At 54.7% G+C, this 21,606-nt stretch overlaps 1 protein-coding gene across 2 annotated transcripts in view; it reads left to right on the forward strand.

Annotated features, from left to right (window-relative positions):
* tbx20 (T-box transcription factor 20) overlaps positions 1–21,606 on the forward strand; it is an 87,156-nt gene that overhangs the window by 60,544 nt on the left and 5,006 nt on the right. For both annotated transcript variants that reach the window (XM_072466858.1, XM_072466859.1), the window contains exon 7: positions 8,255–8,367. In XM_072466858.1, the coding sequence (XP_072322959.1) occupies positions 8,255–8,367 (113 nt within the window). The remainder of the gene's footprint in view (positions 1–8,254; positions 8,368–21,606) is intronic.

The raw sequence follows: 21,606 nt of genomic DNA on the forward strand, positions 1-21,606 counted from the left end.
TGTTGATGGTATTCATAAAACAAATAATCATTTCCATTACAACTATTAACCATCATTCAGATAGAAAATATAAAGAAACCAAAGATTGCATAACTCTGAACAGCGATATACAATTAATGTTCAGAGAGAGTCAATTACACGGATTATTACTGAATGGGAATGAAGTTCTCTGTATGTTGGGCTTGGAGATTGAATGGAGATTCCTTCGGCTCCGGTTGAATGCAGTGAAGGGAGGTTTAGAAGAATTTGAACCTGATGCGGAGTGGGACGTGCCGGCAATGAGGGGGGCCCGGCCCCTGTACACCCCACACAAATCCATCCCAGAATCAGCCCAGCATTTCCCCCGCCTCCCAAACCCTGTAAACCCTCTCACTTCCTAATCTGTCCACCACAACCGGCCTGAAGGCAGAGTGGACCGTTATTGCTAAGATTGAAACAGGACGATTGCTGGGAACAGTGAAAGATTGACAATCCCTGGTGAAAAGCCGGCTCCCAGTCAGAGCTCCTCAGCACTGGGAATTCTCAATCTGAGATCTGGGGGGAGCTGCTCCCCCTCTCCCATTGTCGAGGGGGTGTTAAATATCCATGTAGGATCAGCTCTGCTCCCCCACAGCCAATCGGACTGATGGGTTCCCCTGTCACCGCTTCACCTTTCCCAGGATTCACTCAGATTCCCCGCACCTTCAAAAGTTTGATTAAAACACAAACAAGACTCCGTTTTTAACCCTTTCTCTTGGAGATTTAAAAAAAATCATTGTATTCAATTGGTGTGTACACGGCCCCTGTACACACAGCCCCTGTACACGCAGCCCTATACACACAGCCCCTGTACACGCAGCCCTATACACACAGCCCCTGTACACGCAGCCCCTGTACACCCCCCCCCCCTACACACAGCCCTGTACACACAGCCCTGTACACACGGCCCCTATACACACAGCCCTGTACATACAGCCCCTGTACACACAGCCCTATACACACACACACCCTCTACACACAGCCCTATACACACACTGTACACACAGCCCTATACACACAGCCCCTATACACACAGCCCCTGTACACACAGCCCCTATACACACAGCCCTGTACACACAGCCCCTATACACACACACCCTGTACACACAACCTTATACACACAGCCCTGTACACACAGCCCCTGTACACATGGCCCATGTACACACAGCCCCAGTACACACAGCCCTATACACCCCCCTGTACACACAGCCCTGTACACACAGCCCTATACACACAGCCCCTGTACACACAGCCCCGATACACACAGCCCTGTACACACAGCCCAGTACACACAGCCCAGTACACACAGCCCTATACACACAGCCCCTGTACACACAGCCCTGTACACACAGCCCTATACACACAGCCCCTGTACACATAGCCCTATATGCACAGCCCCTGTACACACTGCCCCTATACACCCACCCTGTACACACAGCCCTGTACACACAGCCCTATACACACGACCCCTGTACACACAGCCCCTAAACACACAGCCCTTGTACACACAGCGCCTATGCACTGAGCCCTGTACACACAGCCCCTATACACACAGTCCCTATACACACAGTCCCTATACACACAGCCCCTGTACACACGGCTCCTGTAGACATGACCCCTGTACACACAGCCCTGTACACACAGCCCTGTACACATGACCCCTGTACACACAGCCCCTATACACACAGCCCCTATACACACAGCCCCTTAACACACAGCCCCTGTACACACAGCCCCTGTACGCACAACCCCAACCCCTATACACACAGCCCCTATACACACAGCCCCTGTACACACAGCCCTTAACACACAGCCCCTGTACACACAACCCCTGTACACACAACCCCTGTACACACAACCCCAACCCCATTACACACAGCCCCTGTACACACGGCCCCTGTAGTCACGACCCCTGTACACACAGCCCTTGTAAACACAGGCAGGGGTGTGTTCCACGCGTGTACCCACATCATCACACTCCATGAGTTCCTGTGTGGGTGTTTTACTCTGTGATATACACAGTGTACACTCGGTGTACCCGTCACATCAGCTGGGGATCTGTGAACACGCTCCTGGCTCTGAATCTCCCCACCTCCGTCCTTCCTCTTTCTGTGGGACCAATCCCATTGAATCCAGACAACACTCTCCAAACAGTGAATCTGAATTTGAAAGCAGCCCAGGCGGTTTAAACACTTCCCCCTACTGCACATGCTGAACCGCTTCCAGGGCTTGGGAGGGGCAGAATCCTGGAAATTAGACTCCCCACATGTCTCTCTAGCTTCTATTAAATTTGTTTTTATTTAAACAAGAGGGAAAGTGCCGTTTGGAAGAGGCGATAGCGCTGTGACCGGAGTCACTGTTTCAAAGTGTAATTTGTCTGAAGACCGTTCAGGGAATGGATTGGGTTTGATCGATGGCTCCTCGGAGAAATGTGATTAGCTTATAGTCAGTTACTGAGACAAAGAGCCGGATAATTCGATTCTGTCCTGTTACAGATTGAAAGCTGCGACTCCCAGGCCGCCGCAGCGCTCTGGCTGCTGCTAATAAAACACATTTAAATTGGACAGCCCTTTACCCAGAGACGGGAGGTCACGCCCCTTCCAAGTGGCTTTTCCCACCTGCACAAAGACAGATTTTTAACAGGGCGTCGGTCTTGTCCGGGGGGGAAACAATGTTTAAAAACATGCATTGAATTACTGAAATTTCACTGACGAACTTTGATCTGGAACATGTTACACTGACAAATTCAACTCCTGATTTCCCTTTTTTCTTTTAAGACGAATAGAAGTGACACAGCTGATTCCTGACTCTGAATATTTTTAACACAGATTTGAGGTTGTGGGTGATTGTAAATACCTCCTAGATCATCAGAAATTCCCCATTATTAAAATAATGTGATCATTCAATTCCATTAAACCCCCTCTCGGATGGACACTACCTGGACAGGGACTCAGTAATATAACCCCTTTCTCTAAACCTTTCCACACCATTCTCCCGGGACGGTCTCTGAGTGGGGAGTGAGCATCCGTCAAACCCAAGTAACCCAGGTGTGAAGATGGAATAAGGTGTAAACAAGGAATCATTCTGGTGTAAATGGGGAATATCTGCATCTGTATTTAAATACTCAGCGTGAACAATACTTGGATTGGATTGGATTTGTTTATTGTCACGTGTACCGAGGTACAGTGAAAAGTATTTTTCTGGAGCAACTCAACAGATCATTAAGTTCATGGGAAGAAAAGGGAATAAAAGAAAATACATAATAGGGCAACACAGCATATACAATGTAACTACATAAGCACTGGCATCGGATGAAGCACACAGGGTGTAGTGTTAATGAGGTCAGTCCATAAGAGGGTCATTTAGGAGTCTGGTGACAGTGGGGAAAAAGCTGTTCTTGAGTCTGTTCGTGCGTGTTCTCAGACTTCTGTATCTCCTGCCCGATGGAAGAAGTTGGAAGAGTGAGTAAGCCGGGTGGGAGGGATCTTTGATTATGCTGCCCGCTTTCCCCAGGCAGCGGGAGGTGTAGATGGAATCAATGGACGGCAGGCAGGTTCGTGTGATGGACTGGGCGGTGTTCACGACTCTCTGAAGTTTCTTGCGGTCCTGGGCCGAGCAGTTGCCATACCAGGTTGTGATGCAGCCCGATAGGATGCTTTCTATGGTGCATCTGTAAAAGTTGGTAAGAGTCAATGTGGACATGCCGAATTTCCTTAGTTTCCTGAGGTACTTTTCACTGTACCTCGGTGCACGTGACAATAAATAAATAAATCCAACCAAATCAAGTACTTTCCAGTCTGGAAGACTCTTTGCAAACCTAGAGAGAACTGGGGGGCTGGTTTAGCTCAGTGGGCTAGACAGCTGGTTTGTGATGCAGAACAAGGCCAGCAGCGCGGGTTCAATTCCCGTACCAGCTGAGAATTCTGAATTCTCCCTGTGTACCTGAACAGACGCTGGAATGTGGCGACGAGGGGATTTTCACAGTAACTTCATTGCAGTGTTAATGTAAGCCTACTTGTGACAATAAAGATTACTTAATTTAAAAGTGGAAATGGGGTCAGATTTAGAATTATCCAGAGTCACCCAGATTCCAAAGATTAGCACCCTTCTCCCTCCACAGAGGCTGTCAGACCCGTTGAGATTGTCCAGTATTTTCTATTTTAGTCATGGTGAACATGGACATGTCAAAGAAATCATTCTCAGATGCAGACAAATGTAGTCAGATATTCCAAATTCTTGACCTGAGGTCAGTGTTTGATATTTGTCCATGTTTGTGTCTCTTTCAAGTTTCTGCGCCGCAATTTATTCAGTGTCTATTTGAGCAAGTTTTAAACCCTTGGTTCTGTCTCTGGCAACTGAATTGATATTTCCAACACTGTGCTGTCTGCAATGTGTTTGTGTTGTGAAGGCAGGGTGAGAATGTAATGTAATGTTTCACACAGAAGTTTCAACTTGGAGAAGGGGCAGGTTTAAAATGTTAACTTTCCGGTGGCACAGTGCTTAGCACTGCTGCCTCAGGATTCGATCCCGGCTCTGGGTCACAGTCCGTGTGGAGTTTGCCCATTCTCCCCGTGTCTGCGTGGGTTTCACCCCCACAACCCAAAGATGTGCTGGTTAGGTGGATTGGCCACGCTAAATTGCCCCTTAATTGGAAAATAAAATAAATGGGTACTCTAAATTTTTTTTAAAATGTCAACTTTCAGTGGAATCTGGAGAAATTCAGAGTTAAACTTGGGAGTGAATTAGTAGAAGAGAGAAAACAGATTGAGTTCTGATCTGGAAAATTAGATAAATATTTGCAATGGGGGATAGATAAAACAAAAGGGCTGACACAAGGAGGGGAGCCTGACAGGTCTGCTCCTGTTCTGTATCATTCAATCATCCCATGAATTATTGCCACAGGATTCAAAATATTCTAAAAATTTAAATTCTTCAATGTATTGATTTTGTTATTGATGAAATCATTACTGGTGTTGGCAAAGCAGAAATTTAATCTTTCATTCCTGATGTTGTCAGAACCTATTGAGAATCACAGAATAATACAGCACAAAAGAGGCCCTTCAGCCTATCGAGTCTGCACCGACACATGAAAAACACCTGACCTGCCCACCTATTCCCATTGGCCAGCACTGGGCCCATAGCCTGGAATGTTGTGACGTGGCAAGTGCTCATCCAGGTACTTTTTAAAGGATGCGAGACAACCCGCCTCTACCCCCCTCCCAGGCAGCACGTTCCAGACCCGCCTCTCCCACCCTCCCAGACAGCGCCTTCCAGACCCGCCTCTCCCACCCTCCCAGGCAGCGCATTCCAGACCCGCCCCTACCCCCTCCCAGGCAGTGCGTTCCAGACCCGCCTCTACCCCCCTCCCAGGCAGCGCGTTCCAGACCCGCCTCTCCCCCCCTCCCAGGCAGCGCGTTCCAGACCCGCCCCTACCCCCTCCCAGGCAGTGCGTTCCAGACCCGCCTCTCCCCCCCCCTCCCAGGCAGTGCGTTCCAGACCCGCCTCTCCCCCCCCTCCCAGGCAGTGCGTTCCAGACCCGCCTCTCCCCCCCCTCCCAGGCAGTGCGTTCCAGACCCGCCTCTCCCCCCCCTCCCAGGCAGTGCGTTCCAGACCCGCCTCTACCCCCTCCCAGGCAGCGCGTTCCAGACCCGCCTCTCCCCCCCCCTCCCAGGCAGCGCGTTCCAGACCCGCCTCTCCCCCCCCTCCCAGGCAGCGCGTTCCAGACCCGCCTCTACCCCCCTCCCAGGCAGTGCGTTCCAGACCCGCCTCTCCCACCCTCCCAGGCAGCGCGTTCCAGACCCGCCCCTACCCCCTCCCAGGCAGTGCGTTCCAGACCCGCCTCTACCCCCCTCCCAGGCAGCGCGTTCCAGACCCGCCTCTCCCCCCCTCCCAGGCAGCGCGTTCCAGACCTGCGCCTACCCCCTCCCAGGCAGTGCGTTCCAGACCCGCCTCTCCCCCCCCTCCCAGGCAGTGCGTTCCAGACCCGCCTCTCCCCCCCCCTCCCAGGCAGTGCGTTCCAGACCCGCCTCTCCCCCCCCTCCCAGGCAGTGCGTTCCAGACCCGCCTCTCCCCCCCCCTCCCAGGCAGTGCGTTCCAGACCCGCCTCTCCCCCCCCTCCCAGGCAGTGCGTTCCAGACCCGCCTCTACCCCCCTCCCAGGCAGCGCGTTCCAGACCTGCCTCTACCCCCCTCCCAGGCAGTGCGTTCCGGACCCTCACCACCCTCTGGGTAACAATGTTTTTCCTCAATCCCCCCCTGAACCTCCTATTCACTGATATGTAAGTCAATGTTTTTGGAAAAATCTATTTTGGAAAGTGGGATACAAGTTTCTCTCACTGTAAACTTACAATTAAACTAAAAATTTCCATTGACAATTTCCCAATATAAATTAGTCACATCTGTCATGGAAACTAAACAAGTGGCAACAGCTGATTGTGACGAGGCAGCTCCTGAGGGAGGTCAAAGAGAGCGTATTTAAAGTAAAATAGTTTATAAATCTTGCTCAGTGATCACTCGCTAACGAGTATGATTGTCCACCCATGACACTCCGTGTTACTGGTCATGCGTTCTGTGGGCCCATGCATGGCCCGATCCTAGAGCCACATCTTTGACCGTACACTTGGCAGGTGGTTTCTGGGAGTTGGGATGGGTCCTAGCACTCTAGATCGCTGGCATTCCTTTCTCAGGCTCCCTTTCCGGGCCTCCTCTGGCCGTCAGGTGTCCTCGAAGAATTGTGTCCTTTCAATCAGGAGGTTCCTCCAAGTAGGTCTCTTCTGAGCAAGGGTCTCCGAGGCATTGACATCTATGTTGCATTTCTTGAAATGAGCCTTCAGGGTGTCTCTGAAGTGATTCCTTTGTCCTCCTCTTGTTCGGGAGCCTTCCTCAAGCTGGGCAAAGAAGATTTGTTTTGGCAGTTGGGACTCTGACACCCTAAGCATATGGCTGGCACAGCGGAGTTGGTTTCGGATGATCACGGCCTCAATGCTGGTGCTCTTGGCTCCTTCCAGGACACTGATGTTAGTACCTGTCCTCCCAGCTGATGCAGAGAATCTGTCTCAGACAGCGTTGATGGTACCTCGCAAGGTGGTGCCTGTATGTAGTCCATGTTTCTGAGCCGTACAGAAGAATGACTGCCTTGTACGCAAGGATCTTGGTGTCAGGACATTTCTCCAGTCATCAATGACTCTCAGTCTTAAGTGTCTGAAGGAGGCGCTCGTGGATTTAATACGATGTTGGATCACTGCATCATTGTCAGCCTTGGAGGAGAGAAAGCTCCCCAGGCAGGGGGAATGTTCCACGTTTGAGAGGGTTTCTCTGTTGATCTTGATGGAGGGAGAGACATCTTGTCCTGGGGCTGGTTGGTAAAGAACCTGAATCTTTGAGATTGAGGTTGAGACCGATTCTTTGGTCTGTTTCTGCGAATGTGTCAAGTACGGCTCGGAGATTCACTTCTGAGAGAGTGGAGATGGCGATGTCATCCACTTCAGATTTGGGAGTTCTTTCCAACACTGGTGTTGAAGTCCCCAAGGAGGAGGATCTTATCATCTTTAGGAATGTTGGAGAATATGGCGTCCAGAGAGGAGCAGAAACCTTCTTTGAACTCATCATCGGCATCAAGGATTTGGGCGTAGGCACTCACACCACTGCCTGCCGGTTCTTGGTAAGTTGGAGACGGAGGGTCATGAGGGGCTCGTTGATGCCGGCAGGGAGCTCCGAGAGTCGGGTGACGAGTTTGGTCTTGCTGGCGAATCCAATTCCATGGGCGGATCCTCAAATTTTCCTCTCCAGAAGAAGGTGTAACCACCACCATCTTTCCTCAGCTGCCCTCTGTCTGCTCTTCGAGTCTCTGAGAGGGAAGTGACGTCAATGTTGAAGTGCCTGAGTTCACGGGCAACAAGGACCATTCGCGTTGATTGTTCAATACATTATCCATGAGGGAGTTGAAAGAGAGTGAATGTAAAGTAAAATATTTCCTAGATAGAGGAAATGCAAAGCAGCAAATCTAGAACACAGGATGTTGAATAAATAACTAAGAGTCTGCAGAAGTGAGCAAACATTCTGATCAGAATAATTGATTTCACATTGCTGGTTAGCCTTTGCTCAGTGCAGACAGGATAACTCACTGTAACCCACACACACCATCAGTAATCCAATCTCACCAGTCATGAAGTGAAAATTGATAATGTGTTGGCCAGGTATTTATTTTGTACGTTAACCCAAACTCTCTTGTTCCGCAGAGAAAGTGTGGAGAATCTAATCCAGAAACACACCTACGCTCGCTCACCAATCCGGACATATGGTGGAGATGATGATGGTCTAGGGGATGAGACCCAAGTGTCACAAACCAGAGGTAAAAAGAAAGACCTGCATTTATATAGCACCTTTCACAATCTCAGGCTGTCTCAAAGCGGTTCACAGTCAAGGAGGTACCTTTGAAGTGTAGTCATTGTTGTAGTAAAGGGCAGGCAGTCAGTGCAGGAATCCCCTGTGGTTGTCCCCCTCTCGAACAGATATACCCCTTTGGATACTGTCGGGGGGGATAGCCTATCAGGGGAAAACAGCAGCAGCCAGAGCAGTGGCACCACGGCTGGCTCTGATGTTCAGAAGGGAGGGTCAAAGCGCAGAAGAGTAATAGTTATAGGGGACTCTATAGTCAGGGGAACAGATAGGCGCTTCTGTGGACGTGAAAGAGACTCCAGGATGGTATGTTGCCTCCCTGGTGCCAGGGTCCAGGATGTCTCCGAACGGGTAGAGGGAATCCTGAAGGGGGAGGGCAAACAGGTAGAGGTCGTTGTACATATTGGTACTAACGACATAGGCAGGAAGAGGCATGAGGTCCTGCAGCAGGAGTTCAGGGAGCTAGGCAGAAAGTTAAAAGACAGGACCTCGAGGGTTGTAATCTCGGGATTACTCCCTGTGCCACGTGCCAGTGAGGCTAGAAATAGGAAGATAGAGCAGACAAACACGTGGCTAAACAGCTGGTGTAGGAGGGAGGGTTTCGGTTATCTGGACCACTGGGAGCTCTTCCGGGGCAGGTGTGACCTGTATAAGATGGACGGGTTGCATCTAAACCGGAGAGGCATAAATATCCTGGCCGCGAGATTTGCTAGTGTCACACGGGAGGGTTTAAACTAGTATGGCAGGGGGGTGGGCACGGGAGCAATAGGTCAGAAGGTGAGAGCGTTGAGGGAGAACTAGGGAATATGGACAGTGTGGCTCTGAGGCAGAGCAGACGGGGAGAAGTTGCTGAACACAGCGGGTCTGGTGGCCTGAAGTGCATATGTTTTAATGCAAGGAGCATTACGGGTAAGGCAGATCAACTTAGAGCTTGGATTACTACTTGGAACTATGATGTTGTTGCCATTACAGAGACCTGGTTGAGGGAAGGGCAGGATTGGCAGCTAAACGTTCCAGGATTTAGATGTTTCAGGCGGGATAGAGGGGGATGTAAAAGGGGAGGCGGAGTTGCGCTACTTGTTCAGGAGAGTATCACAGCTATACAGCGAGAGGACACCTCAGAGGGCAGTGAGGCTATATGGGTAGAGATCAGGAATAAGAAGGGTGCAGTCACAATGTTGGGGGTATACTACAGGCCTCCCAACAGCCAGCGGGAGATAGAGGAGCAGATAGGTAGACAGATTTTGGAAAAGAGTAAAAACAACAGGGTTGTGGTGATGGGAGACTTCAACTTCCCCAATATTGACTGGGACTCACTTAGTGCCAGGGGCTTAGACGGGGCAGAGTTTGTAAGGAGCATCCAGGAGGGCTTCTTAAAACAATATGTAAACAGTCCAACTAGGGAAGAGGCGGTACTGGACCTGGTATTGGGGAATGAGCCCGGCCAGGTGGTAGATGTTTCAGTAGGGGAGCATTTCGGTAACAGTGACCACAATTCAGTAAGTTTTAAAGTACTGGTGGACAAGGATAAGAGTGGTCCGAGGATGAATGTGCTAAATTGGGGGAAGGCTAATTATAACAATATTAGGCGGGAACTGAAGAGCATAGATTGGGGGCGGATGTTTGAGGGCAAATCAACATCTGACATGTGGGAGGCTTTCAAGTGTCAGTTGATAGGAATACAGGACAGGCATGTTCCTGTGAGGAAGAAAGACAAATACGGCAATTTTCGGGAACCTTGGATGACGAATGATATTGTAGGCCTCGTCAAAAAGAAAAAGGAGGCATTTGTCAGGGCTAAAAGGCTGGGAACAGACGAAGCCTGTGTGGCATATAAGGAAAGTAGGAAGGAACTTAAGCAGGGAGTCAGGAGGGCTAGAAGGGGTCATGAAAAGTCATTGGCAAATAGGGTTAAGGAAAATCCCAAGGCTTTTTACACTTACATAAAAAGCAAGAGGGTAGCCAGGGAAAGGGTTGGCCCACTGAAGGATAGGCAAGGGAATCTATGTGTGGAGCCAGAGGAAATGGGCGAGGTACTAAATGAATACTTTGCATCAGTATTCACCAAAGAGAAGGAATTGGTAGATGTTGAGTCTGGAGAAGGGGGTGTAGATAGCCTGGGTCACATTGTGATCCAAAAAGACGAGGTGTTGGGTGTCTTAAAAAATATTAAGGTAGATAAGTCCCCAGGGCCGGATGGGATCTACCCCAGAATACTGAAGGAGGCTGGAGAGGAAATTGCTGAGGCCTTGACAGAAATCTTTGGATCCTCGCTGTCTTCAGGGGATGTCCCGGAGGACTGGAGAATAGCCAATGTTGTTCCTCTGTTTAAGAAGGGTGGCAGGGATAATCCCGGGAACTACAGGCCGGTGAGCCTTACTTCAGTGGTAGGGAAATTACTGGAGAGAATTCTTCGAGACAGGATCTACTCCCATTTGGAAGCAAATGGACGTATTAGTGAGAGGCAGCACGGTTTTGTGAAGGGGAGGTCGTGTCTCACTAACTTGATAGAGTTTTTCGAGGAGGTCACTAAGATGATTGATGCAGGTAGGGCAGTAGATGTTGTCTATATGGACTTCAGTAAGGCCTTTGACAAGGTCCCTCATGGTAGACTAGTACAAAAGGTGAAGTCACACGGGATCAAGGGTGAACTGGCAAGGTGGATACAGAACTGGCTAGGCCATAGAAGGCAGAGGGTAGCAATGGAGGGATGCTTTTCTAATTGGAGGGCTGTGACCAGTGGTGTTCCACAGGGATCAGTGCTGGGACCTTTGCTCTTTGTAGTATATATAAATGATTTGGAGGAAAATGTAACTGGTCTGATTAGTAAGTTTGCAGACGACACAAAGGTTGGTGGAATTGCGGATAGCGATGAGGACTGTCTGAGGATACAGCAGGATTTAGATTGTCTGGAGACTTGGGCGGAGAGATGGCAGATGGAGTTTAACCTGGACAAATGTGAGGTAATGCATTTTGGAAGGGCTAATGCAGGTAGGGAATATACAGTGAATGGTAGAACCCTCAAGAGTATTGAAAGTCAAAGAGATCTAGGAGTACAGGTCCACAGATCACTGAAAGGGGCTACACAGGTGGAGAAGGTAGTCAAGAAGGCATACGGCATGCTTGCCTTCATTGGCCGGGGCATTGAGTATAAGAATTGGCAAGTCATGTTGCAGCTGTATAGAACCTTAGTTAGGCCACACTTGGAGTATAGTGTTCAATTCTGGTCGCCACACTACCAGAAGGATGTGGAGGCTTTAGAGAGGGTGCAGAAGAGATTTACCAGAATGTTGCCTGGTATGGAGGGCATAAGCTATGAGGAGCGATTGAATAAACTCGGTTTGTTCTCACTGGAACGAAGGAGGTTGAGGGGCGACCTGATAGAGGTATACAAAATTATGAGGGGCATAGACAGAGTGGATAGTCAGAGGCTTTTCCCCAGGGTAGAGGGGTCAATTACTAGGGGGCATAGGTTTAAGGTGAGAGGGGCAAAGTTTAGAGTAGATGTACGAGGCAAGTTTTTTACGCAGAGGGTAGTGGGTGCCTGGAACTCACTACCGGAGGAGGTAGTGGAGGCAGGGACGATAGGGACATTTAAGGGGCATCTTGACAAATATATGAATAGGATGGGAATAGAAGGATACGGACCCAGGAAGTGTAGAAGATTGTAGTTTAGTCGGGCAGTATGGTCGGCACGGGCTTGGAGGGCCGAAGGGCCTGTTCCTGTGCTGTACATTTCTTTGTTCTTTGTTCTTTGTTCTTTGTAAAGGAAAGACAGCAGCTGATCTGTGCACAGCAAGACCCTACGGGGATGTGATGATCTGTTTTATTGATGTTAATTGTGGATATATCTTGGCCTCAGGACACAGGGGAGAGCTCCCTGCTCTTCTTCAAACTTCTGCCATGGGATCATTTACTTCTACCTGAGAAACATCGTTTTAAAGATTCACCTTTCCCACTGCAGCCAGAGACCAATATACCCCCAGCATTGCCCAGTCTGTAGCTCATTGTGCGCCCCAATCCCCCGGCACTATCGGGACAACACTTAAATAATCTCCTTTGGAAACCTTGAAGAATCACCACCTTTTGTTAGTCTTGTGTAAAATTGTTCAAATATAAGCAGAAGACAATTATAAAATGTCTTTTTCTGTCTCCAAAAAATGCCCCAGATGCCATGTGCTTTGTCCGTCCCTCTGAAAAATAAGTACATTAATTGTATCCAACAAAATAGCAATGGGATGTCGGTGTCGCTGGGTCGACCAGCATTTGTTGCCCATCTCAATTGCCCCTTGAACTGAGTGTCATTGCTGTGGGTCTGGAGTCACGTGTAGGCCAGACCGGGTAAGGACGGCAGATTTCCTTCCCTAAAGGGTTTTTACAATGATTGATGACAGTTTCATGTTTCATGGTCACCATTACTGGAATTAACTTTCAATTCTAAGTTTTATTCATTGAAATTTTACCACCAGTTGCCATGGTGGGATTTGAACCCGTGCCCCCAGAACATTAGCCTCTGGATTGCAAGTTGAATGGCATTACCTCCACCTCACCATCTCCCCACTGGGTGCCTGTGTAGTAACAGCCTCCCCATATCCCACGTTGACACATGGCAATGTCAGCTTGGCTCGGTGCTCGCTGCCCTTCACTGGTTCAAGTTTCTCTTTCGGAATCAGGCCAGCACTCCACTGCCACACTGAGGGAGTGCTGCACTGTCAGTATAGACTCTGGCACAGGATATTACACTGAGTTCCTGTCGACCCATTCAGGTGAGAGTCAGACCTGCCAGAGCAGACTTTGAAAATGAGCAGGACAATGGTACCGTCTGGTACACTGTTCAATTAAATCATTGACGCATTTTGGGATATCCTCTGGATATGAAATGCGTTTTATTTCATATTATGCATAAAATACCAGATACATATGTTTCATGTATATAGCATATGTATCATTGTATGTAATAAAAAAGGCACATATAATATATATCAAATATATAACATGTCGATACACACATATATGAACACATATATAAAATACAAATACACACACAGAAAGGGCACGATTCAGCGATCCCGATGTGCCCGGCATGGATTCGGGTGCAATGGGTGAATCCTGCGAGATCCCCAAACTGTGCTCCGTCCAGTCACTGGCCGATTGTGAGTCACCTGACTTGCTCCACCCTCGCTGGACGAGATCCAGATCTGCATATTTAAACTATCCATTCGGCTCATTTAAATACCCAGATGTCGCTGGGAGTCAACGACTGGGATTGCGAGACCGCGACCGGACATGCATGGAACAGGTGTAACGATGCCTCTGGGGGTCTCACTGGCCATTGGCGACCTCTGGGTCGTCGGGGACAGGGCAGGGTGGTACCCTGGCTCTCCCCACTGCACCAAGGGGGCAGTGTGGAGATCGAGGCGGCCGATCAATATGACCCCCCAATCTGCGAGGCCCCGTAGCTCGCCAGCTGCAAATCTCTCCAAGTGCCGCCTTGGCGGAGAGGAACTCCCCAAGGCCCCAAAAACCGCCAAGTGCCTGTAAATGTGGGATGGATCTCAGTGCTGCCGCCACTGAGAAAGACCCGGCCAATCGCACCTGAAACCGGACTGGAACCTTTGTCTGCGGAATCCTGGGCGGGGATCCCCTGTCCATGGACCGTGTGTTTCTCAACATCACGCCATTCGCTGGCGGCGAGATTCTTCGCAGGCATATAGATCGTATATATATATAACATACATAGAGTTATAGAGTTTTACAGCACAGAAAGAGAGGTCTGACTCCTGCCCACGGTAACTGCATGCGAGCTGACCATTCCGTCACACTGTTGGAGGGTGATGGTTGACACACGTGTGGTGGGGAACCGGAACTCAGGTGGGTCTCACCTCCTTGCCCGCGGCCGACCCCTCTTTCCCCCGGACCGCCGACCATGTCCAGGGCCCTCTGCGCTGCCAGGGTGAGGGGCCACAGATCTCTCAGTCCCCTCCTGCCTTCTCCTGGATGGGGGGCAAAGGGAAAACGATAGTGTTGGACAGTCCAACACATGCAGCCCAGCGGGTGGGCAGCTGAAGACCTCAGTGGCCAGGGTATCCGGCCATGGTGGCCAGTATGGGTGCTGTCATGTGGACCAGGCTGGGGGGGTAGGGTTAGGGGTGTGTGGGCCAGTGGTTACTGCCAGGGGCATGGTGCTGCCTATTCACCCTGACTGCCCTGAGGATGTCGTGCAGTTTCTTCTGGCACAGTCGGCCGGTCTGGACAGGGTAGTTGGTGGCGTTGACGGCCTCTGCCACCTGCGCCCAGGCACGGCGAACAGCTGGCAGCTTCCTTCCTGGGCCGGGGCACAGGGTCAGGCACCTCTCTCCCACCGTGTCCAGCAGGGTCTCCAGCTTGGTGTTGGTGAAATGGGTACCGTTCTCTTCGCTGCCATCTTATTGGCTGGGATGGTGTGTGTGGGGAGTGCAGTGTGTGCGGGGAGTGCAGTGTGCGTGGGGAGTGCAGTGTGTGTGGGGAGTGCAGTGTGCGTGGGGAGTGCAGTGTGTGTGGGGAGTGCAGTGTGCGCGGGGAGTGCAGTGTGTGCGGGGAGTGCGGGGAGTGCAGTGTGTGCGGGGGGTGCAGTGTGTGCGGGGGGTGCAGTGTGTGCGGGGAGTGCAGTGTGTGCGGGGAGTGCAGTGTGTGCGGGGAGTGCAGTGTGTGCGGGGGGTGCAGTGTGTGCGGGGGGTGCAGTGTGTGCGGGGGGTGCAGTGTGTGCGGGGAGTGCAGTGTGTGCGGGGAGTGCAGTGTGTGCGGGGGGTGCAGTGTGTGCGGGGGGTGCAGTGTGTGCGGGGAGTGCAGCGTGTGCGGGGAGTGCAGTGTTTGGGGAGTGCAGTGTGTGCGGGGAGTGCAGTGTGTGTGGGGAGTGCAGTGTGTGCGGGGAGTGCAGTGTGTGTGCGGGGAGTGCAGTGTGTGCGGGGAGTGCAGTGTGTGCGGGGAGTGCAGTGTGTGCGGGGAGTGCAGTGTGTGCGGGGAGAGCAATGTGTGCGGGGAGTGCAGTGTGTGCGGGGAGTGCAGTGTGTGTGGGGAGTGCAGTGTGTGCGGGGGGTGCAGTGTGTGTGGGGAGTGCAGTGTGTGCGGGGAGTGCAGCGTGTGCGGGGAGTGCAGCGTGTGCGGGGAGTGCAGTGTTTGGGGAGAGCAGTGTGTGCGGGGAGTGCAGTGTGTGAGGGGAGTGCAGTGTGTGAGGGGAGTGCAGTGTGTGAGGGGAGTGCAGTGTGTGCGGGGAGTGCAGTGTGTGCGGGGAGTGCAGTGTGTGCGGGGAGTGCAGTTTGTGCGGGGAGTGCAGTGTGTGCGGGGAGTGCAGTGTGTGCGGGGAGTGCAGTGTGCGCGGGGAGTGCAGTGTGCGCGGGGAGTGCAGTGTGTGCGGGGAGTGCAGTGTGTGCGGGGAGTGCAGTGTGTGCGGGGAGTGCAGTGTGTGCGGGGAGTGCAGTGTATGGGGGGAGTGCAGTGTGTGGGGGGAGTGCAGTGTGCGTGGGGAGTGCAGTGTGTGTGGGGAGTGCAGTGTGTGTGGGGAGTGCAGTGTGTGTGGGGAGTGGAGTGCGTGTAGGCAGTGTGTGAGGGGAGTGCAGTGTGTGCGGGGAGAGCAGTGTGTGCGGGGAGGGCAGTGTGTACGGGGAGTGCAGTGTGTGCGGGGAGTGCAGTGTGTGCGGGGAGTGCAGTGTGTGCGGGGAGTGCGGGGAGTGCAGTGTGTGCGGGGAGTGCAGTGTGTGCGGGGAGCGCAGTGTGTGTGGGGAGTGCAGTGTGTGTGGGGAGTGTGTGAGGGGAGTGCAGTGTGTGCGGGGAGTGCAGTGTGTGCGGGGAGTGCAGTGTGTGCGGGGAGTGCAGTGTGTGCGGGGAGTGCAGTGTGTGCGGGGAGTGCAGTGTGTGTGGGGAGTGCAGTGTGTGTGGGGAGTGCAGTGTGCGTGGGGAGTGCAGTGTGCGCGGGAAGTGCAGTGTGCGCGGGAAGTGCAGTGTGCGCGGGGAGTGCAGTGTGCGCAGGGAATGCAGTGTGTGCGGGGAGTGCAGTGTGCGCGGGAAGTGCAGTGTGTGTGGTGAGTGCAGTGTGCGCGGGAAGTGCAGTGTGTGTGTGGGGAGTGCAGTGTGTGTTGGGAGTGCAGTGTGTGCGGGGAGTGCAGTGTGTGTGGGGAGTGCAGTGTGTGTGGGAAGTGCAGTGTGTGCGGGGAGTGCAGTGTGCGCGGGAAGTGCAGTGTGTGTGGTGAGTGCAGTGTGCGCGGGAAGTGCAGTGTGCGTGGGGAGTGCAGTGTGTGTGGGGAGTGCAGTGTGTGTGTGGGGAGTGCAGCGTGTGTGGGGAGTGCAGTGTGTACGGGGAGTGCAGTGTGTGCGGGGAGTGCAGTGTGTGCGGGGAGTGCAGTGTGTGTGTGGGGAGTGCAGTGTGTGTTGGGAGTGCAGTGTGTGCGGGGAGTGCAGTGTGTGTGGGGAGTGCCGTGTGTGTGGGGAGTGCAGTGTGTGTGGGGAGTGCAGTGTGTGCGGGGAGTGCAGTGTGCGCGGGAAGTGCAGTGTGTGTGGTGAGTGCAGTGTGCGCGGGAAGTGCAGTGTGCGGGGAGTGCAGTGTGTGTGGGGAGTGCATTGTGTGTGGGGAGTGCCGTGTGTGTGGGGAGTGCCGTGTGTGTGGGGAGTGCAGAGTGTGAGGGGAGTGCAGTGTGTGTGGGAAGTGCCGTGTGTGTGGGAAGTGCCGTGTGTGTGGGAAGTGCCGTGTGTGTGGGAAGTGCCGTGTGTGTGGGAAGTGCCGTGTGTGTGGGGAGTGCCGTGTGTGTGGGGGGTGCCGTGTGTGTGGGGAGTGCAGTGTGTGTGGGGAGCGCAGTGAGTGTGGGGAGCGCAGTGTGTGCGGGGAGCGCAGTGTGTGCGGGGAGCGCAGTGTGTGTGGGGAGTGCAGTGTGTGCGGGGAGTGCAGTGTGCGTGGGGAGTGCAGCGTGTGCGGGGAGTGCAGCGTGTGCGGGGAGTGCAGTGTTTGGGGAGTGCAGTGTTTGGGGAGAGCAGTGTGTGCGGGGAGTGCAGTGTGTGTGGGGAGTGCAGTGTGTGCGGGGAGTGCAGTGTGTGTGTGGGGAGTGCAGTGTGTGCGGGGAGTGCAGTGTGTGTGGGGAGTGCAGTGTGTGCGGGGAGAGCAATGTGTGCGGGGAGTGCAGTGTGTGCGGGGAGTGCAGTGTGTGTGGGGAGTGCAGTGTGTGCGGGGGGTGCAGTGTGTGTGGGGAGTGCAGTGTGTGCGGGGAGTGCAGCGTGTGCGGGGAGTGCAGCGTGTGCGGGGAGTGCAGTGTTTGGGGAGAGCAGTGTGTGCGGGGAGTGCAGTGTGTGAGGGGAGTGCAGTGTGTGAGGGGAGTGCAGTGTGTGCGGGGAGTGCAGTGTGTGCGGGGAGTGCAGTGTGTGCGGGGAGTGCAGTGTGTGCGGGGAGTGCAGTGTGTGCGGGGAGTGCAGTGTGCGCGGGGAGTGCAGTGTGCGCGGGGAGTGCAGTGTGTGCGGGGAGTGCAGTGTGTGCGGGGAGTGCAGTGTGTGCGGGGAGTGCAGTGTGTGGGGGGAGTGCAGTGTGCGTGGGGAGTGCAGTGTGTGTGGGGAGTGCAGTGTGTGTGGGGAGTGCAGTGTGTGTGGGGAGTGGAGTGCGTGTAGGCAGTGTGTGAGGGGAGTGCAGTGTGTGCGGGGAGAGCAGTGTGTGCGGGGAGTGCAGTGTGTACGGGGAGTGCAGTGTGTGCGGGGAGTGCAGTGTGTGCGGGGAGTGCAGTGTGTGCGGGGAGTGCGGGGAGTGCAGTGTGTGCGGGGAGTGCAGTGTGTGCGGGGAGCGCAGTGTGTGTGGGGAGTGCAGTGTGTGTGGGGAGTGTGTGATGGGAGTGCAGTGTGTGCGGGGAGTGCAGTGTGTGCGGGGAGTGCAGTGTGTGCGGGGAGTGCAGTGTGTGCGGGGAGTGCAGTGTGTGCGGGGAGTGCAGTGTGTGCGGGGAGTGCAGTGTGTGCGGGGAGTGCAGTGTGTGTGGGGAGTGCAGTGTGTGTGGGGAGTGCAGTGTGCGTGGGGAGTGCAGTGTGCGCGGGAAGTGCAGTGTGCGCGGGAAGTGCAGTGTGCGCGGGGAGTGCAGTGTGCGCGGGGAGTGCAGTGTGCGCAGGGAATGCAGTGTGTGCGGGGAGTGCAGTGTGCGCGGGAAGTGCAGTGTGTGTGGTGAGTGCAGTGTGCGCGGGAAGTGCAGTGTGTGTGTGGGGAGTGCAGTGTGTGTTGGGAGTGCAGTGTGTGCGGGGAGTGCAGTGTGTGCGGGGAGTGCAGTGTGTGCGGGGAGTGCAGTGTGTGCGGGGAGTGCAGTGTGCGCGGGAAGTGCAGTGTGTGTGGTGAGTGCAGTGTGCGCGGGGAGTGCAGTGTGCGCGGGGAGTGCAGTGTGTGCGGGGAGTGCAGTGTGTGCGGGGAGTGCAGTGTGTGCGGGGAGTGCAGTGTGTGCGGGGAGTGCAGTGTGTGCGGGGAGTGCAGTGTGTGGGGGGAGTGCAGTGTGCGTGGGGAGTGCAGTGTGTGTGGGGAGTGCAGTGTGTGTGGGGAGTGCAGTGTGTGTGGGGAGTGGAGTGCGTGTAGGCAGTGTGTGAGGGGAGTGCAGTGTGTGCGGGGAGAGCAGTGTGTGCGGGGAGTGCAGTGTGTACGGGGAGTGCAGTGTGTGCGGGGAGTGCAGTGTGTGCGGGGAGTGCAGTGTGTGCGGGGAGTGCGGGGAGTGCAGTGTGTGCGGGGAGTGCAGTGTGTGCGGGGAGCGCAGTGTGTGTGGGGAGTGCAGTGTGTGTGGGGAGTGTGTGATGGGAGTGCAGTGTGTGCGGGGAGTGCAGTGTGTGCGGGGAGTGCAGTGTGTGCGGGGAGTGCAGTGTGTGCGGGGAGTGCAGTGTGTGCGGGGAGTGCAGTGTGTGCGGGGAGTGCAGTGTGTGCGGGGAGTGCAGTGTGTGTGGGGAGTGCAGTGTGCGTGGGGAGTGCAGTGTGCGCGGGAAGTGCAGTGTGCGCGGGAAGTGCAGTGTGCGCGGGAAGTGCAGTGTGCGCGGGGAGTGCAGTGTGCGCGGGGAGTGCAGTGTGCGCAGGGAATGCAGTGTGTGCGGGGAGTGCAGTGTGCGCGGGAAGTGCAGTGTGCGTGGTGAGTGCAGTGTGCGTGTGGGGAGTGCAGTGTGTGTTGGGAGTGCAGTGTGTGCGGGGAGTGCAGTGTGTGTGGGGAGTGCAGTGTGTGTGGGAAGTGCAGTGTGTGCGGGGAGTGCAGTGTGCGCGGGAAGTGCAGTGTGTGTGGTGAGTGCAGTGTGCGCGGGAAGTGCAGTGTGCGTGGGGAGTGCAGTGTGTGTGGGGAGTGCAGTGTGTGTGTGGGGAGTGCAGCGTGTGTGGGGAGTGCAGTGTGTACGGGGAGTGCAGTGTGTGCGGGGAGTGCAGTGTGTGCGGGGAGTGCAGTGTGTGTGTGGGGAGTGCAGTGTGTGTTGGGAGTGCAGTGTGTGCGGGGAGTGCAGTGTGTGTGGGGAGTGCCGTGTGTGTGGGGAGTGCAGTGTGTGTGGGAAGTGCAGTGTGTGCGGGGAGTGCAGTGTGCGCGGGAAGTGCAGTGTGTGTGGTGAGTGCAGTGTGCGCGGGAAGTGCAGTGTGCGGGGAGTGCAGTGTGTGTGGGGAGTGCAGTGTGGGTGTGGGGAGTGCAGTGTGTGTGGGGAGTGCCGTGTGTGTGGGGAGTGCAGTGTGTGAGGGGAGTGCAGTGTGTGTGGGGAGTGCAGTGTGTGTGGGAAGTGCCGTGTGTGTGGGAAGTGCCGTGTGTGTGGGAAGTGCCGTGTGTGTGGGAAGTGCCGTGTGTGTGGGGAGTGCCGTGTGTGTGGGGGGTGCCGTGTGTGTGGGGAGTGCAGTGTGTGTGGGGAGCGCAGTGAGTGTGGGGAGCGCAGTGTGTGCGGGGAGCGCAGTGTGTGTGGGGAGCGCAGTGTGTGTGGGGAGTGCAGTGTGTGCGGGGAGTGCAGTGTGCGTGGGGAGTGCAGTGTGTGTGGGGAGTGCAGTGTGCGCTGGGAGTGCAGTGTGTGCGGGGAGTGCGGGGAGTGCAGTGTGTGCGGGGGGTGCAGTGTGTGCGGGGAGTGCAGTGTGTGCGGGGAGTGCAGCGTGTGCGGGGAGTGCAGCGTGTGCGGGGAGTGCAGCGTGTGCGGGGAGTGCAGCGTGTGCGGGGAGTGCAGCGTGTGCGGGGAGTGCAGTGTTTGGGGAGTGCAGTGTTTGGGGAGAGCAGTGTGTGCGGGGAGTGCAGTGTGTGTGGGGAGTGCAGTGTGTGCGGGGAGTGCAGTGTGTGTGTGGGGAGTGCAGTGTGTGCGGGGAGTGCAGTGTGTGCGGGGAGTGCAGTGTGTGCGGGGAGTGCAGTGTGTGTGGGGAGTGCAGTGTGTGTGGGGAGTGCAGTGTGTGCGGTGATTGCAGTGTGTGTGGGGAGTGCAGTGTGTGTGGGGAGTGCAGTGTGTGTGGGGAGTGCAGTGTGTGCGGGGAGTGCAGTGTGTGCGGTGAGTGCAGTGTGTGCGGTGAGTGCAGTGTGTGCGGGGAGTGCAGTGTGTGCGGGGAGTGCAGTGTGTGTGGGGAGTGCAGTGTGTGTGGGGAGTGCAGTGTTTGGGGAGAGCAGTGTGTGCGGGGAGTGCAGTGTGTGCGGGGAGTGCAGTGTGTGCGGGGAGTGCAGTGTGTGCGGGGAGTGCAGTGTGTGTGGGGAGTGCAGTGTGTGTGGGGAGTGCAGCGTGTGTGGGGAGTGCAGTGTGCGCGGGGAGTGCAGTGTGCGTGGGGAGTGCAGTGTGTGCGGGTAGTGCAGTGTGTGCGGGTAGTGCAGTGTGTGTGGGGAGTGCAGTGTGTGTGGGGAGTGCAGTGTGTGTGGGGAGTGCAGTGTGTGTGGGGAGTGCAGTGTGTGTGGGGAGTGCAGTGTGTGTGGGGAGTGCAGTGTGTGCCGGGAGTGCAGTGTTTGCGGGGAGTGCAGTGTGCGCGGGGAGTGCAGTGTGCGCGGGGAGTGCAGTGTGCGAGGGGAGTGCAGTGTGTGTGGGGAGTGCAGTGTGTGCGGGTAGTGCAGTGTGTGCGGGTAGTGCAGTGTGTGCGGGGAGTGCAGTGTGTGGGGGGAGTGCAGTGTGTGCGGGGAGTGCAGTGTGTGTGTGGGGAGTGCAGTGTGTGTTGGGAGTGCAGTGTGTGCGGGGAGTGCAGTGTGTGTGGGGAGTGCCGTGTGTGTGGGGAGTGCAGTGTGTGTGGGGAGTGCAG

This window comes from Scyliorhinus torazame, chromosome 11, assembly GCF_047496885.1.
Source record: "Scyliorhinus torazame isolate Kashiwa2021f chromosome 11, sScyTor2.1, whole genome shotgun sequence".
Classification (NCBI taxonomy): domain Eukaryota; kingdom Metazoa; phylum Chordata; class Chondrichthyes; order Carcharhiniformes; family Scyliorhinidae; genus Scyliorhinus; species Scyliorhinus torazame.